The sequence below is a fragment of the Sciurus vulgaris genome (genome assembly GCF_902686455.1).
Source record: "Sciurus vulgaris genome assembly, chromosome: 11".
In the NCBI taxonomy this organism is placed as follows: Eukaryota; Metazoa; Chordata; class Mammalia; order Rodentia; family Sciuridae; genus Sciurus; species Sciurus vulgaris.
In genome coordinates, this window is record NC_136472.1 from 106,836,011 (window position 1) to 106,855,115 (window position 19,105).

The following is a 19,105-nucleotide window of genomic DNA, read 5'->3' on the forward strand; positions in this document are numbered from 1 at the left end:
TACAACTTTGCAAGAGGAAAAGAAGTTTGTCTGAAATAATGATTGCCTTACCTCGGGGCTGCTGGATTCCTGAATTCAACTAACTTTAAAACAACTGAACTAGACTGTTTTAAAGATTTTTTAAAGAATTTTAAAAATAATTTCTTAAAATAACAATTTAAAAGACTATCCAAAGAATATAAAAGAACAGATGAAATAATACATTAGCAGAGAAGATGAAAGACCAATTTCCAAAAGTAGAATTAAAAAGAAATTTTAATAATCCCCTGATCAAATTGCAGCTCCAGGTAGAACAGCCTTAAAACCTGAAGCTTTCTCACTATTTAACCTGTGGTTTGAAGGCCTTTTAAGTCTCCTGGGCATTCTGTCGCCCATCACAGAAAAACCTGTCCACCTAAACATGAACCTCTTGACCTTCATTGGAAATCTTCATTCTGGGGCTGAGAAGTTCAGTTTATTTCCTTTCCATACCACTGGAAGTCAGTTGCCATTGGGGTGTAGGGGAGGAAGGAAATTAATTTAGAGCAAAACCAGTAAATCTGGCCCCAGTGAGGGCTTCCCTTTTCCAAAATGAGCAATGAAAAAAATATGAAGGTATAAAAAGTCAGCAGAGTATATTTCAGTTCCCTCTGCCACACACCCAGACATGCTTCACATCACAAAAATAAGAGTTCTGCAGCTGCCATTCCACTGGAGAGTGCAGAGCATAACAGATTCAGGCCAACAGATTACCTCACACAGCATCCCAGGCTGCACATTTGTGCTCGCTCTGCACTAAGTTAAGGATACAGGATTCTACTGATTTAAATAAGCATGGTGTTCCTGTTCCTTGATGGAGGTATAATAATATATTGCTGAGGAAACATGCAAAATTTCAGCGCATGTTTATTTAATGACCTCATGCAAACCACATTCACGCCACAGTACAGAAGCTACTCAGCTAAGGAGACAGGTCACCAGGCACTGGTCACCAGTAACCAACCTCTCTTCCAGAGCAGATCTGAAAGAGCCCATCTCAGACAGGCATTCATTTCCTACAACAGCCCCCAGGATACTCTTGAGAGAAGACCCTTCTTCCAGGCTTGTTCCCTTGTGATTTCCCACCAGGTAAGCAGCAATCTGAACAAGAGTTAAGAGAGCTGCTGGGCTAGGTGGGATCCAGGATAAGCATGCATCTCTATCACACAGGAACCAGAGAACAGAAATCTTTCCAACACATCTTGACACCCATCTTGACAATCTTCTCCACTAAGAATTCTTCCCATTCACAACTGATTGAACCTCAAGGTTACAGGCACACAAGACCATTTTGAAAGATAAAAACTTTCAAGCCCAGAAGGACATGCAACACACTAATATGACAGTCTATTGATTGCTCCAGGTTACCACTGTAAAATCTTTTACTGCTGATCTTCACTATTGTTTAAAAGAAAAAAAAAAAAAAAGATTAACTAAGGAAAAACAAAATTTTATTTTCACTTCCAGCAAAATCAAAAGCAAAAAATTGAACAATAGGAATTCGAACCTAGGGCTAACAAATTTGCCCTAGCTTCTAACTAAAAACAAAATCTGAAAAGTTACTGAGATTATTCACTTGAATGTAAAGAACCTTGTTTGTGTTTATGGCCTAAGAGAGCTGAGGTCTTCTGGAAAAGTAGACTAAACGATTTCCTAATTGAAATGCTACTGCTGGTGCTCTTAGGGTGAAGGTCTGAGTCAAATCTGTTCTTTACATTTATGGACAATGGCTGACTTTTCTCCAAGCAGGAAGAAAGAACTTGGGCTTTGGCCAAATTTGGACTTGACATGCTACAGAAAATCTTTCCCACCCAATTTACTCTAGATTCTAGTTTCCGCTTTTTGTTTTTTGTTTTTAATGTATGCCAACAAAGAGATCCATATACTTGTAATTGTGAGTTTTTCATTCACTAATGTTTGAACTGAGGGGAACTTGCAGCCAGGACATGTAAATACATCACTTATATATTCTAGAAATCTAGATAACACTCAAGGCAGAGAAGAAAATATGGATAATGAAAGAAGAACAAAGGTGGGAGATGTGGCTTTAAAGTTGTTCAGAAGATATGAGAGAAAATGGATTAAATTAGGATTTGATGTTGCTTGTCAGTCTGCTGGGTCAGCCAAGGTGTCATGGCTCTGTCATGACCAAGAGGCTGGGATGTCTCTATCAAAAGATCTCAAAGATGGTGGCAGATTCTGGCCTGGCCAGAAAAGGAGAAGAATCAGTGGCATTTCCCCTCCCTGTGTCCCCACTCTAAGGTACCCATTCATTCTCAACACCCCTGCACTTATCAACCACAGGTAAGTACAATAGGAAAAGCTCAAGGAAGGCCACAGTCTCTTAGAAGCTCCCCAAACCTAGGTGAGCTGAAAGGGACTAGAGAGAACAGTCCTGACAAAGAGGACCAGGGAAGGCTCACTCCTAAAGTACTTTTGGAGGAACTACAAAGAGTTGTTTAGTCTTAGAGACACAGAGCTCCAGACCTTATGGACCTAGGAACCTGGTGATTGCTATGTGAAAAGAAGCCATAGCCAGTAAGGACATCCACTGTGACCACACCGGGACTCCTCTCAAGTTACTTTAGGTGTAAGTGGAAAGTCACTTGCCCACAGCCCACTCAGACCCACCAAGCTCCTGCCTAAGGTGTTCCCACTCAGAAGCCTCAATCACATTGGATTGCCCCAAATGTTCCGATTGTCCCACCCCACAACCTCAGACAGCGTCAGCCAAAGACCTCAAGTGGAAAAGGCTCCTGTGTAGCAGCAGCCCTCTGATTCTTTCTTCACAAGCACCAAGTGTCCAGGTGTCCATTCCCCAGGTGCTCTCCTCACCTTCCAAACCACTTGTTCACCCTCCCTCCAAACCTCCTATGGAAAAGCAGAGCATGGAAGGCTGCTGGATCCACTTCTTCTTTATCCAGAACCAGGTAGGTTGAATGAATGGGTGACAAAGGTCCATGTGTTTCCTGGTCAGAGTCTTAACTCCCAAGAACTCTGAAATAACCACACTCGCATTTGCATGATGATCTGTGGCTCACAAAGCCTTTTACTCAAATTATTTCATGTGAGGCCACACGACAACCTCTGAAGTAGATAGGGGAGACATTCTGCTCCCCCTCCCTTCTTTTACAGATGAGGAAAGTTATCTTTGGAGATATTTGATGACTTGCCCAATACTACATTTAAAATAATGTCATCAAGCAAACCCAGGACCTCTGATTCCCAACACAGTACATTTCTTCCTCATCCCCTTCCTCCTTCCTCCCTGCCTGCACAAGTACCATTCATTTCTCTGGAGTTCAATCATCAAATGGTCCAAGGGTAAATCCTAACTCTCCTTCTTCCAGTTGGGGTATGAGCTTTGATCACTCTGATCCTGTGCCCCTTGATTGCTAGTTCCCCCAAGAAATATTGTTTCCTAGCTGAGGGAGGAAAAAGCAGTCCACAAAGAAACTTGCCAGCAGCCTGTTCATGTGAAGAGTGACAAGAACTGAGAGACTCAAACAATTCCCCGCAAGGTCTTATTTTTGGTATTTTTCGACTGAAATGACAACAGACAGATCCACCTGAGAAACCAGCTGCATCTGCCCGCCCTTTACAGAAACTGGGGTCACCAGAGCAGAAAGGGTTCCCATCTCAGATACACCACATCTCAAGGCAGGGGTCAAGATCAAGAGACCCCTGGCAGAGCATTCATTGAACAAGTACTTAATAAGTGTAACATGCTTGGTCCCTGCCCTCAAGGAGCTTATAGTCTGCTCTCATGCTTATAGAGAGGTAATCAAATAACAGCAAAAGCAAATCTAGAATTACAAACTGTGACAGAGTTGCATCTGTTTCAGATCTGAAGTAGTTCTGACTTGTTTGACTTATTTCCACCTCCACCTGACTCAGTAATGCTTGAATGAGCAGCAAGCTAGGGAGCCCTGTCTATGGGGACTAAATAAAGAGGACAGGGGCAAAAGTCATGTCAGATCTCTCTCCATTGCAGAGAGGGGTCTGGGGTTAGAGTCACTCCATGAGAGTGAGTCTCATCCAAGACATTCAGAGTGGCAGGCCCTGGGAGAACCGTAAGGATGTTTCACTAGGTGGTATGACCCTAGTTTGGATGATTAACCCACCAGGATAAGAAGAATCCCAGGGACTCAGATTCTAATATGGAAATCAGCTGGTTTCAGAGATTTTAAATCTAACTATCTGAGAGTCAAATTTGCAATGGCTTTTGAGCCAGAGTAGAGCTACCCTTGATAAAGTCATAACCAGCTTCCATCTAAGGGTGGATTTATTTCATATGGAAGGTGAGGAAATAACCAAAGCAATTCTAAAATCCTTGGCATTAAGAAGTAGTATAGACTGGGTACAGTGGCACACACCTGCAATCCCAGCGGCTCAGGAGGCCTGAGGCAGGAGAACTGCAAGTTCAAAGCCAGTAGCTTAGTGAGGCCCTAAACAACTTAGTGAGACCCTATCTCATAAATAAAAATTTTTTTTAAAAAGTCTTGGGATGTGACTCAGTGGTTAAGCATCCCTGGGTTCAATCCCCAGAACCAAAAAAAAAAAAAAAGAGAGAATGAGGAAGAGGAGGAAGAAGAAACAGCAGCAGCAGCAGCAGCAGCAATGGTACAGTTTGGGTCTTGGGCAGACCTAGTTTGCTAAGCCTGTCACATTCCTTATTACCTGTGTGACCCGAGTAAAACCACGTAGCATATGTGTGCATCAGTTTTTCTCTCTGCAAAATGAAAATGCCATCCATCTTAAAAGGTTATCACAAGAATTGGGTAAGATCGACACAGGCATCTGGTGCATAATAGATCGTTTTCGATGACATATTATGTCTTGCCTCAGCTTTTTTAAGAGCAGCAGGCCTCAAAAGGGGAGAGAAAGGGCCTAATCTGAGATATGGAGAGCAATAGACCCTTATTAGGCATTGAACAAGAGAGCTCAACCACCCTGGGTACCCACCTCAATTCTATAGCAAGGCAGCATCATAGGGAGGGATGGGGTAGAGGAGATGGATACATCTTTCCTTATTAAATAAAGGCCTGAATCTAGAATTGCCAGTCTGATCTAGTCCCAGAAAAAAAAATCTATGGGTTAAGCAACTGGAGGAGACAGCTGGAAATTCAGTTGTTTATTCCCTGATTAACCTCTATCTAATTTTGATTTTCTTATGGAAGAAATAAACTTTTCCTGAAACACTCATGTAAGGACCACTCCCTTGGAAGGACTTTCAGACCCAGCAACAGTTGTGCATTTAACATCAAATCCAAAGGCCCAAGACCCAAGGTTCATGGTGGTCTGGGATACAGTCATCATAAGTGGAAATAGTCCTGATGATGGACTCATAAGAGACAACTTACCAGTCAAGATGCACTTTGGGGGGTAATTCTCAGATTTACTAACCAATGGGCCTCATGATGTGGGGGATTCCCTTATGAAGGACAGTGGAAAAGCGGAGGGGTTATTAGAATATCAAGTTTGGGAAAGCTATCACTAGGTTAATTGTTAAAGAATTTCCCCTTCCCCTTATTTACTAGAAACACACAAAGACTGAAATCATGACCTTCACATCTTTAAAGCTCCACAAAGACAAATACAATGTGCTTCCCAGCAGTTCACTCTGTAAGCCAAGAATCTGTGAGCAGCCACCATGAATCTTGCTGGAAAGAGTGAAGGATTGATCAGATCGGGTGGTGGTCTGTGATCTGAAGAACCCTAGAATATAGTTAGGGTGACTGCAGGTGCCAAAAGAGGGACAGAGGCAGGAAATATGGAAGTAAATGAGCAATCTGAACTCTGGATATCCCCTCAAAACTGCTCCTTTTTACACTGGGGTTCTGCAGATTTGGTTTGCATAAAGATAATTATGACCACAAAAATTGTGTCTATCGGCCTTTTCCTCCTTGAATGATCTTTCCAATGCTAAGATAGATTTGTATGTCCCAGAATCTAAGCAATGAACTTGACTATCATCAATTCTTCAGGACCTATATACAGTGCCATATGTTCCCTGATCCCATCGACTCCCCCTTCTTGCTGAAGATAATTTATTTCCAATTATTAATTTCTCTAGCTAAACATAATTTCATTATTGGATGGATGGATGGATGGATGGGCTGGATTGGCCTGGCTTTCATTCAACAGTAAAGACTTTCTCCTATTTTCAACTTTTTTGCCTCTCTTCTTTCCTTTCTTTTCTCTCTCCTCAACATTTCTCAGACCAGAAAGTTTTAATAATCTTTATTCTTTTCCTCACTTTCAGTTAAATGTATGATTCTTTCTATTGGATTAAAAAGAAATTCAGCTTTTCTTAAGGGTGGTCAAATCCTTTTTGGTCCCAACACCTGGTCTGAAAATGATTCTAGTTTATCATTCTTTGGCTACCAGCTCTTCCCAGAAAGTGGTACTATGAAACCATTACTAAGAAAAGGAGGTAGCACATTGTTGTTTCGGTTTTCGGTATCATTAGTGCTATTTCTTGCATATTTCAAGTGTCATTCTCCTTGCTACTAGTTTATAAACACCTTGGTCCAATCTGGTGAATTAAAACACAAACACAAGTTTGCCCATCACTACAAGACTTACTAGCATCCTACCTTACTAGTGTGGTAGGGTAATCACAGCCAGGTTGGTCACAGAATGGGAAGCTTAACCATCAGCATGAGCCCTGATTGGGAACCCTATTATTAATAGGGAATACATACCCTGCCATTTCACCAGAAATGCAGAACTCAGAGGGCATACAGACTGTAGTAGCCTGCACAACATTGTCCTCAGAAGTAAAGTGAAAGAGAATAGGAAAATGATAGTAGTAACTACTATTTATTGGTTATTTCTTAATGCTAAGCACAGTATACCCCCTAAAAGGGAAGAGCCCCATCCGTGGTGTATACGTAAGAGTGGTGGCAGAAATAGGCAGAGAGACTTGGCAGCATCACAAAACCATTAGGCATAAACCTAGAAGCTAAGCATTAAACCACTAATGGCAAACAAAGAACAGAGAAGTCCTTCTCCAACTTAAATTAAAACCCTAGTCCATGCCTCACTTGCAGTCACACACAGAGATGGGAAAGAATAGACTGGCCCTTGCAAAGTCTAGAAGGTTCATAAGGAAGGAAGTTCCCAGGAGGCAGAAGCTTGGACTCCCAACATAGGCTGCCACACAGGATTTGCATTAGAGCTGCTCAAAAAACAGATGTGTTGGATTATCTGGGGCAGACTCTAGGTTCCTCTTTGAGCCTTCCATTAACCAAGATGTCTGCAAAGGGCCCAGTGGAGGAGGTGCAATAGCAAGCACAGATCCTGTTTTCTTCGATGAGTAAGCTGAAGCAAAGGCCAAACACATCAAATATGAGTTCTCAAGGTATGAACAGCCATATGTGGGCTGGTGGGCTTCATCTTGCCCTTGGCCTTTACCTAATGTGGAAGGCCTGGGCTTTCACCAAGAGCACTTTCTAAGTCGTGGCAAACAGGGCAGCTTAGCAAGTCAATACTTGAGGTCTGGGTCAAATTAATTTTACTGTGTGAGTGAGTTACTAACCTAATCTTGAAGCTTCAATTTCCTCATCTATGCAAAGACTTTGCAACAGAAGCTATGCCATGGAGTTTTTATGAGAATTAAATGAGATAACACATTCAAAGCGTGGCAAAGACTGGCAGTTGTCACACCCAACATCTGCCTTCTCCCTCCTTCCTAACAACCCCTGCATTCTGGAGTGTGGCAGTGTGCCCAGCTAAACAGTTATGCTGTTCTCCCTTCTAAGTAGGAGTGGCCGTTACATGTTAGGAGTTTTGTGTTGGGGGAAGGGGCAGTGATAGAGAGACATCATTTTTTGTTTCTCCCTTTTCCTCTTTGACCTTGTCTGAAAATGTGAAAAAGAACATGAACATAGTGACTCGAATTACAGAGGTAACTATGAAGAAAGCTTGAGGACAAAAGCCATACGCCATGGACAGCAGACCAGAAAGACAGGGATGTCATTAGTACAGTATAGACTCTATACAATCTCGAGCAGATGAACATGAGCTTCTTTTACATGACAGAAAGTATGTCACTATCGTATTTAAATTTCTATTATTTCAGGTCTCTTCATGAGCAACAAAATAAAATCCAAACGGGTCCAACAGAAATTTTGGTACACTGCATGGCACCAAGTAAATACTCAATGCCCCCGTAGCTGCTGTTTATCACTATGTAAAGGATTGAGCATGTTCTGATCACAGAGTGTAAAATCCAAAGGTAAAGTAGAAGCTACTGATTTCAACCTCCAAGTCAGCAGTTCTTGACCTTGACTGCACATTAAAATCACCCAGAAAAGCATCTGAAAATCCCACTGTCCAGGGACATTTAACCACAAGTTCCGAGTTGGGATCAGTGTTTCCTAAATCTCCCCAGAGTATTCCATTGTGTAGCCAAGGCTGAAAAGGACAGCTCTAAGCAGATGCAAAAATCCACTCCATTATACTACGGACTCTTGAATTAAAAGTGAAATAAGTCAAACCCCCAAAACCAAAGCCTGAATGTTTTCTGTGATATACAGAAGCTAATTCACAATAAGTGGGGTGGGATAGGGGACAGGGAAGAATAGAGTTACTTTACATTAGGTAGAGGGCTATGAAGGGAGGGCAAGGGGTGTGGGGGAAGGAATGATAGTAGAGTAAAACAGACATTATTACCTCATGTACATGTAAGACTGCATGACTGATGTGATCCTGCAATATGTACCATCAGAAAAATGAGAGATTACACTCCATTTATATATGATCTATCAAAACGTATAAATGCATTCTACTGTCATGTACAACTAATTAGAACAAATAAAATTTAAAAATTAAAAAATATATATGCTCTATTTTTTATAAGCACATAAGAAAATTCAGCAATTAGAGCTGGAAAAGAACTTTAATCAAGTTCAGTTTCCTTGCCCTTAGCCAGGAAAAAACAAGTTCCATTTCACATGAGACCCAAAGTGGTTAGGTGGTTTGCTGATGGCCCCATGCCTGATTTTCTATGGTGCAAAGTAGAGTCCTTGTCTCCTGTCTACAAAAATAAGGTCTTGTCTATAGCACCTCACAACCAGGACAGGAGGTTTCAGTGAAGCTCCGCTTCCCATCCAAGGCAGGCCCACTCTTGTCAAGCAGCAGTTCCTCAAAAATGAGAAAACTAGAGTGTTGCTAGGTATTTCCTAAAGGTGAAAACTATGTTAAAGATCACATCACCAAACTTTGATTTGGCTGGTTCAGAATGAGAAATTACTGGACATCTTCATTTAGTCAAAAAATAAACTACTTTTGGAAGAAATTAGAGAAGAAAGAAACTGATATACTTATTTTGTAATGAGAAAGTTAAAAACAAACATTTATAGGACTTCTTAATTAATCAAATGTCACACATTCAGTGAACAAATGTAGACACCCTTGATTCTATTTTTGTTTCTCACAGAAGAATAGATTTGCAGCATATGTTGAAACAGAGCTTTCAAAATTTCTGAGTAACTTTCCGGGTATAGAGAGGGACACATTTGGCATTTTACCGTAGTAAATATAGGGAGAAAGAAGTAAAACATCCACCATGAAAACCATCTGCTCTTTTACCAATTACATTTGTGTGCTTGGTAGATGGGTCACCTATTCCACCTACAGAAGGTGCCTGTGAATTCATGTCTCTCCTTCGGATTCAATTTGTCTTTCACAGCAAGAACCACTGAATCAGTGTTTGCTGTGGCGCATGCCTATAATCCCAGTGGCTTAGCAGGTTGAAGCAGGAGGATTGTGAGTTCAAAACCAGCCTCAGCAACTTAGCGGGGTTCTAAGCAACTCAGTGAGACCTGTCTCTAAATAAAATATTTAAAAGAGCTGGGGATGTGGCCTAGTGGTTAAGCACCCCTGGGTTCAATCCCTGATACCAAAAAAAAAAAAAAAAAGAATCATGGATAAACTTGGTAAAGATGCCTATTAAGCTCATTAGGTAAGTAAAGGATGTAACACAGAACAGAAATATTAGAGGCTGTCCACAGATGTTAAGTTTACTTCTTGTTATAATTGTGTCTGATCTATGCAGGTGACTTCAAGTTTCAAAAAAAAATTATATGTATATTTAAATTTCCTTGTTTTTAAGCACCCTAAAAGTGTTGCCTACTTAATGGACCCCTAGGTTAAATCCTAAGAGCAGAGTTCCATGTTCACGAGAATTCTGATACCCTAATTTATTTGTTTGCTAAACCTCCTCTCTGTTCAAGTTATCTGAGAGCAAAGTCACATCTGTGCCATAATAATTTGATTATAGCTATTTCCTAAGGTGCCTCCTTGGGTACTACAATAAAGATATATCAAGGCCAAGTCTATGGGACATGAGACAACCAGTCAAAAGAAAATTGGTTGTTTGTTTTCCATTATCATTAGATTTATCTTAATACTAACAAGAGTGATAAAATGCAGTTGCCAATTTATTTCCTCTCTAACAAGAGGTGTTGAGTGTTTTATACATATACAAGCACTTTTAAGGCAGTTCAATCAAATCAATTTTAGGCATTGGACAAAGTATTTAATAAATTGGCTGCAAGTTGTATCTACCATTGCCGATGATACTGCGCAAGCCCAGGATACTGAGTACCCCAAGGAAATAAATACTCAAAGTACCAAGCAAATCATCTAAGACCATAGGGCATAAACTTTTTCTCTAACAGGCCAGATGCTAATTACTACAAGCTTTATGTGATGTACTGTCTCTGTCACAACTACTCAACACCATCATCACAGCAAAGCAGCCTTGGATGATATGCAAATAAATAGGCATGTGTTCCAATAACTTCATTTATGAAAACAGGCAATAGGCCTGATTTGGTATACAGGCCATATTTGAAGATTCCTCTTTTAGACAATTAGAAAATGTCACTAGATCCTAATACCCAAAAATATTCTGATTGAGGCTTTTTAGCTCTTCTAACCAAAGAGTAGAAAAGGACATACAAGAGGGAGTTTGGCATAACCCTGATCATTCAAGTTGGGCTTACCAGATGGGAGATGTCTGGTGGGGAGGCACTAACTGAGAATTCGGAGAACTTGATATCACTTCACCAATATTCTCTACTTTAGTTCTCATAAAAACTAAGTCAAACTCCCATTTTCCAGATTTTTAAGAATGTGAGAAGATAAAATAACTCATTTGAAAGCTACCTGTCACATCCAGCCCTATCTCATTCCAACACTCATTTTTTCTGTTCCATTACTAGTTGGGGTGGATGTTAGTTCTATGCTATGTGGGACGGGCAGGGCCAAGTGCAGAACCGGGGAGAGAATCCACAGTTATCTAATTGGCTGGTCAAGTAAATTTTTAATCCATAGTTGAGGCCTGAAGATCATTTCTCTGTGCCAGCAGTTCTGAGTTTTGTCACGCTATTCTAGGATCTAGCAAAGCCTGTGTTCACATTTAGTCCATCAACAGGGGTCATGGGCCAGGTAGGAAGGAGGCAACTTTTACAGAGTGAATGTTTTCTTAACCCTTTCCAGAACCCCAGGGCACAGTCATTTCAGCTCATGCCTCCAGGGTGTTTTCTGAAAAAGAAAGTGCTTTTCAGCACTCTTGGTGTCTGATTTCAAACCCAGCCCTTCCATCAGTGATTCTAAGTGGGCCGATGATGCCGCCCTGTTTTTACTGGTTTTCCCACAGGGTTTAGTCACCAAGGTGCCCTCCCCGAACACCACATACGTGGGTCCTGGTTACAAGGATAGGTGCAGTGCACAGGGCCTTCCCTAGTTTTCTTTAAGTCTGTAAAAGACAATTAAAGAAAACTTTGATGTGTGTTCATCTGAACATGTAGAAATGTTCACCCCAGTTATTCCACTGGAGAGCTTACAATTTCATTCCCCTTATGAAGGAGTTTTGCCACACCTGGCTAGGCCCCAAGCTGTGAGCTTGCCCTCTGACATCCCCTTTATAAAAAAGCAAACTTTTCATCTCTTAGAGAACATTAGAAAATAAAAAATGTAATGCATAACTGAGAAGAGAAAATATTACCTGGGAAGCAACCCATCTCAGATGCTGATACAGAACCAAGCAGTTAGCATCATTGGGAGACACTGTTGCTTACAAAGGATAGCTCTGCAAAAGGGGTATTTTTTTAACCCCCCATTTTAAATATGAGAAACCAAAGAACTGAAAAAAGGAGGGACTCACACAAACCCAAATAATCCAGCTCAAAGTGAGAGGGTATATGGGTGCTTAGAAGCTCCCAGTAAAGACATTAATGTCCCCTGCCCTTACCCACAAACATTCCCAATGGTGCTGGCTGCCATTGCTTCTGGAAGGATAGGAGCTTTCTTTATCCTCTTTCTGGTAGAATTGTACAACATCCAAAATAAAATGTTCCTAATTATCTTGGAAGGAGTCCATAACTCCAAATCCAAATTAAAGTTTATTTCTTTTTATTTATAAAAAAATGCATCTCACATCACAATCTGAGAAATGTTGAAGTCACTCCTCTGCATCATGCATTAATAAATTCAATTCCAAAGAATTTACACGAGAAATAAAAACAACAAATTGGTTATAGCAGGACTGTAAGTCACATTTTAATTAATGAATTTATATTTTCAGAACTTCAAAGTATCCAATAGAATAGTCCTTTGTAAAATAAACTCCCTAATTTACCTTTTTCTGTAGATCTACATTCTCTTAGATGAAGTTTGCTCTGTGGTAAGGTATGCCTGAATTAATTAAAAGGCATTTTAGAGAACTAAGTACCTTTAAAAGAATAAAGCAATATTTTTGGTAACACTTCTTGCTGAAGAAGTATAGAACTGAACCCCTGTAAGCTTCATCTCTCAAGAAACTGTTGAGTTACTTCATTTACCTCATAAAAGGAATATTGCAGATAATCTCTTTATGATTTCAATGATGAATAACACAAGTTCCTGTTTAGTCCACATAATGGAAAATAAAGTTCACAGTTGTTCCATCGAACTCCAGGGATAAAAACCAAGATCAAAGATAAAACCTTCTGTCTTTCCGCGCTGGGACACACAAGTCTTACCACAGAATGGGAAAAAGAACAACTGGCAGAGAATGAAGTGACTAAAGACCCAGTTCTTAAAACCAGTTTTCCACCTTGTGCCAACACATGCCCAGAAACAAATGACCTTCAGCAGAGAGCTAAGTTATTGAGGTAGAAACAGGTCCACAAAACCAAACAGGCTGAAGAGTATCTGCCTATAAAAATAAAGCCCCTCATGTACAGAACTGCACCACTTTCCCCTCCAGCCCCAAACCTGTATCACATGTGGCTTTTGTTTTGTGAACCTAAACTGCCCTTTCTTCACCACAGTGATTCATGCACAGAAGCAGAGATAGGATGAGCTGTCCCACCTTGGGACACTAGTTCATTCCCCCACCAGCCTGGAAAATCAGCATCACCTCTGACAGGTTGGTTTCTCCACCAGGCTCTGTCTCGCCCACCCTCTCCCTCCCTGCTCCCCAGCTTGGAACCCAGGCCCTGTGGCCCCATCACCACCACCTCCCCAACTCCACGCCAACGGGTGATCTCCTGGCCCCTGACTGTGCTTACTTGACTTTGACAGCCACAGTCAAACCACTTACGCTTTTGCCAGAGCATGGCCTGTGACAGGATGTTGCCTTTTTTCTTTGAAGCAGACAGTTTGGCTTCTTTAATGTGAGACCTGGGTGTGCTTTCCTCCAGTGGAACCACCCGCTTGATCTGAGGCTGCTTCCTCAGCTTTTTAAAGGCCTGCGTTCCCGCTGCGTGGGGGCACGTCATCACATCCTCCCACCTCAGGCACGGGTGCACTTTTTCTTCAGCAGCACTGCTTGTCACCCCACTATGTGTGCATCCTCAGAGACCTATTGGCTACAGAGTGCTTCACACACAGAACCAGCCAGCTGGGACTGAACAACCACAAAGCACAGGAGGCCGTGGCCATCTGCGCAGAGCCACAGTGTGATGTCCTTTGTGTGAGAGTGTGAAGGTCTGAGTGAGTGAGATGGTGTGAGCACCATGGCAAGTCTTGGACCTCCTCACACAATGGGGATCCCAAAAGAACCTCTGGAAAATGCTGGTTTTTCTCTGGTGCTCGTTCTGGGTTCCACCACCAGGACTTCGGCAGGACTCTGTCTGCCATGGGCGCTTGCTCAACGGGAAATGCGATTCCCAGGGGTCACTGATTCTCAACATGGGAGGAAGCACCTGTCCTCCCTTCAAGCCTCACTAAACAACCTCCTCCTCCTTTAATATTGCTTTTCTGTTTATTCCACTTTGAAATTCAGCGGCCCCTCCCTTGGCCCCAGTCCCCACCAAAACCGTAAGCCTTAATTTTGTTAAAATATGGAAGACATTGATTCTGATGGTAGATATGTCCACAGAGAAAGAGGCCAACTCAGGGAAGAAAGAAGATGCCCAGGTCCCTTAAATGGAGCTGGTTTCTTAAAGGGGTTTTGTTGGCACAGTAAGAACAGGGCCTCTCTCCTAGTGCCTCTCCATCTGATTAACAGGAAGCTTCTCACAGGAGGAGTCACGGGCTTAACACCTGTATTGTATGGAGTGTGAGCCACAAGGATCCTTCCCAGTGTGGAAGCCTTCTGTCACTGTATATCTGAAACCCACATGCTCAGAATCCAGTGACCCAATCAGTCTGGGGTGAGACCACTTGGCTAGGACCCCCTAAGCCATGTCGGTGCCTCAGAGCAATCTTGCATCTGACACTGACATTCTCCTCTCCCATCAGCCACAGAAATGGGGGCACATAAAGCCCCTCCCAGTGGAGCCCTTGCCTTCCTCTCCTCCTACCAGTGCCTTCTAAGCACTGCTGAATATTTGTGCAAACCCCTCCTTTGACCCTGAGGCCTCTCTTGCTGGGTTCCTCTCCCCTCTTCCCCATCTGAAAATCACCTCTTCATTTTTCAAGATCCAACTCGAATGTATCTTTTTTTGTAAAAAATATTCTGACTCACCAAACCTCTCGGCCAAGAAAATATCCATCCATCTTTTCTCAGCTCTTGGAGCACTTGGTCTGGTCACTAAATGAAGGGATATTGTTGCATGATCCTGTAGGTTCCTCAAGGAGGTTTCATCTTTTTCTCTCCAGGGTTTCCACAAGACCTGGGCCATACTTACCTCTGAAAAACTTCACTTGATGAAGTTACGAATGACTGTCTCTAATGGGTTGTTTGTTTGAGGGCAGGTCTTAAGGAGAAATGTTCACATAAACAACTCGCTCACGAGAGAGAGAGAGGGCTGTCTCCTGGCTGTTTTGGGCCTCACCCAGAGCCTCTAACTGCAGGATGATGGGCGGGCCTGTTATGAAGGTAGCAGCATCATAAAGCCTTGGGCCTCTTAGGCACATCCATCAGGCCTGGCTCAGTCCCAGGAGACGTGGGTTCCCATGAAGGTTCTGCCATTCACTGCTCTGTCCCCTTAAACAAGTCACAAAACTCTTTTAGTCTCAGTTTCCATGTTTATAAAATAAATAAGCGATTCTCTGAATGTCTCATAGATTCCTAGGAGGATGTGAACCCTTCTGGTCCTCTCTCACAGTGATCATATTTTGGCTCTTCTTCTCTCCAAGTCCATGAAAATAAGAACTTTATTCATCTCTGTTTCTCCTCGCAGGCCTAGCATCACAATTTTCATAACCTAATAAAAATTACTTACTATGCCCAGGTTCCATGTGCAGCCTTAAATATATTATCTAATCTAGTCCACACACAACAACTCTATGAGGAAACGTCTATCTGTATTGTTCCAAGAAACAAATGCTTAGGAAATTTAATTTGCCCAGTATCACAAGGTTACTAGACTGTTGGGTAGGTGTCAGACCTAAGTTCATCTGATGGCACCCAGAGTTCTAAGTAATTATACTAGTGGATATTCATTAAGTTGAAATCAGTAAAGGGAAAAATCAGTCACATTAATATAGGATCAGTATGATTTAAACCTGGAGCAGATCAGTAGAAGTTATACCTTCTGGGATAAATCCCTACCCTCTGGAAACAGGGAGGAGGGGAGACCCAGAGGTGTGCCGATGAATCAGATTTTGTACACTAGCAGACACAGACAAAATAATAGAGGAAGGGAAGACTAATGGCCAGACACAGAATATGATATTTTTAAATAACTAACAAAAGAAGGAAACTCTAAAATTTTACTGAGAATAGTGTATTAACAACTAAGAATCAAGAATCAGAATAAAAGTATACTTCTCCATAACAAAATTAGATGCAAATAGACAATAAAGAAGTATTTTTAAACTATTGAAGAAAAAGAACATTGAACCTGTAATTTTTAAACCTAGCCAAACTGCCATTCAAATATCGTAGCATAACAAAAATATCCTGAGACCTGCAAGGCCTCACATTAAAATTGCTCTTTGAGGAAGTATTCAAATGAAAAGGGCTACCTGGGAGGATGTTGCAAGAAATATCAGAACAAAAGGTCATCAAATAGCTGGATCAAGTTTGTAATAGAAAATTTCTTAAAACTGGGAACAAAAAGAGAAAATTCACCTATAATAACACAGAAAGGAATATCTAAAAAATATCTACGTGCTTGCCACAAGTCCAAGGGACATCATTTATATTATATTCTATTTAATTTTGTGATATGAAGCACTAAAGGAAATCAAAGGGAAATTTAATTGTACTAATATTTTTGTTGCATAAAGAGGAAAATACAGATTGAATAAACTTTATCTGAAATTTTAGGACCAAAAGTCTTTCAGATTTCAGACTTTTTTCAGATTTTGGAATATTTGGATATGCATAGTGAGATATATTGGGTATAAGCCACAAATCTAAACACAAAATTTACTTATATTTAATATACACCCCATCCACATAGCCTGAAACTAATTTTGTACAATATTTTCAGTACATGCATGTTTTTAAAAATATTTTTCAGTTGTAGGTGGACACAATACCTTTATTTTATTTTTATGTGGTGCTGAGGCTCAAACCCAATGCCTCACATGTGCTAGGAAGGGGCTCTACCACTAAGCTACAACCCCAATCCTGCGCATGCATGTTTTGACTACAACCTGTCACATGGGGTCAGGTGTGGAATTTTTTACTGGTGCTATCATGTAGACATTCAAAAGTCTCTAATTTTGGAGTATTTTGGATTTGGGTTTACAGATTAAAGATGCTTAACCTGTAGAGGAAATCAATGGCAGAAAATAAACATGTGAAGGGCAACTACCACTTCTGTTCTTACTATAAAAACAGAAATAGAATGTTTCATTTTTAAACCAGCTAAAGAAAACTGGACCTTTCCATGGAATACAGGAAGGAGGTATTTTTTTTAAATACAACAAATGGAACATAAAAATAAGACAACAGGGTGGATTCTAATAGTACAGTAACTATAATAAATAATCTTAAAAGATTAAGCTTACCAATTAAAAGACAGATTCATGGATGTAATTCAAATATTTTAAAAGATCCAATAATGTTAAGTTATAGTTCAAACAAACCAACCAACCACAGGAAATTTGCAAATAAAAGACTGATGTAACCTTGATTCTAAATCTAGATAAGGTCAATATAAGAAAATTATTGGCCATTTAATTTGTGTACATAGATTCAAGAATACTATATATTAGTTTGTAGAATCCAATTGTATATTATGAAAGAATACTACATCATGAAATAATAATGATACATCATAATACATAGAGTTCATCCCAGGAATGTAAGGATGGTTCACTCTTAGTATACTCTATCGATGTAATTCAACACATTGATGAACTGTAGGAGGAAAAATTAGGAAATTATCTCAATGTCTAAACATTTGATAAAGTCCAATACCTGTTTTTAATATTAGAAAAATAACTCTTAGAAAATTAGGACTAGAAGGATGCTTCCTTAGCTTGATAAAGTATATATCAAAAATCTACAGAAATGTACATATTGGAGAAATTATAGACAAATTCCCTTAAAAAACAAGTTGTCCTATTGCATTATGTGATTCATTCCAGTTTAACCTACAATTTCCAAAAACACATGCATTAAACACACAAAAAATGCTAATTATATCTTGTAATTTGTGCCAAATTCCAGCCTTTAGGGATACAGCAATAAACAAAACAGAAATTGTTATTAAAATACACATAATTGGTGTTGGGCAGACAAAAAATCCAATTAACATTTTTCAACAAATGATTTGTCATCAATACAGATACAGATATACTAAAACATAGAAAATTGATGGCCCACAGACTTAACAATCCCTAGACACTGAAAATAGTCTGTGGTCAGAAATTCAGGGCAATTTGCAAAGTCAAATGGATTTCTTAACCTTAGAGATGGGAGAGAAGGAGAAGACCAGGATGATTTTAAAGAGTGCCCGTGAATTCTATGTGCATACAAACATTTTCCTTGGTAGAGAGTCCGTAGAGTTCATGAACCACTGTTCATATCCAAGGTTAAGAACTATTGTTTATTTTAGAGAAGTACTATGATATCAAATTTTGAAATATGAAAGAGAAATTACTTAAATCTAGCTAGAACAATAATGGGCTCCAAGGTAAAATGAGCAATCCACAGGTAAAATATTAAAATCTATTGCTGCCTACAGTATGTACATTTCTTTACATACCAAGTGAGTTAAGCCCATTTCTCATTACTCCAGCAATTGCATATCATTTCATTCTTCTGCATAGTTTCCATTTAGGGCAGTCAGGAAAATATAGTGAAGAGATTATTTAATTTACATTTGGAATTCCTGGTTTGGAATCTGGCTATACTACAAATGGTGAAGACTTGTGGGTTGTTTAGGTTCTCCTAGTTGTAGTTTATTCCTTTTCAAACTTGAAATAATAATTGTTGCAAAGATTAGATGCAATAGTGTAGAGTTTTCTATACATTAATTTTATTGTTTTGGTTCAGATCAAAAGGCTACACAACTGAATTCCCTTTCATATTTTTGTTCTCAAAATTCATGCACACCAGGGAGTCCTTCAAGCTTTGCCATTTCTACTTTTCAAGAAAAGAACTTGCCCTGCCACCCTTACCAAAGAAGCATTGGGTTCAGACCACATCTCAGCTTTTCAAATTCCCAGCCAGGATCTGCAAATATGG

The 19,105-nt window shown here is 40.3% G+C and overlaps 1 protein-coding gene and 1 long non-coding RNA gene across 4 annotated transcripts in view; one reads left to right on the plus strand and one right to left on the minus strand.

The window, feature by feature from the left end:
* LOC306638367 overlaps positions 1-19,105 on the plus strand; it is a 71,751-nt gene that overhangs the window by 47,523 nt on the left and 5,123 nt on the right. Inside the window, exon 2 of the long non-coding RNA XR_013757482.1 lies at positions 8,105-8,175. This is a non-coding gene — a long non-coding RNA (uncharacterized lncRNA). The remainder of the gene's footprint in view (positions 1-8,104; positions 8,176-19,105) is intronic.
* The window catches only part of POU2AF1 (POU class 2 homeobox associating factor 1), a 69,703-nt gene that overhangs the window by 10,117 nt on the left and 40,481 nt on the right, over positions 1-19,105 (minus strand). The window contains exon 1 of one of the 3 annotated variants that reach the window (XM_079101650.1): positions 13,616-14,275. The exons of the other annotated variants lie outside the window; for them this stretch is intronic. Coding sequence (XP_078957776.1) covers positions 13,616-13,793 — 178 coding nt within the window. The 5' untranslated portion in view covers positions 13,794-14,275. Of the gene's footprint in view, positions 1-13,615; positions 14,276-19,105 lie in introns of those variants that run through there. 3 annotated transcript variants of the gene reach the window in all.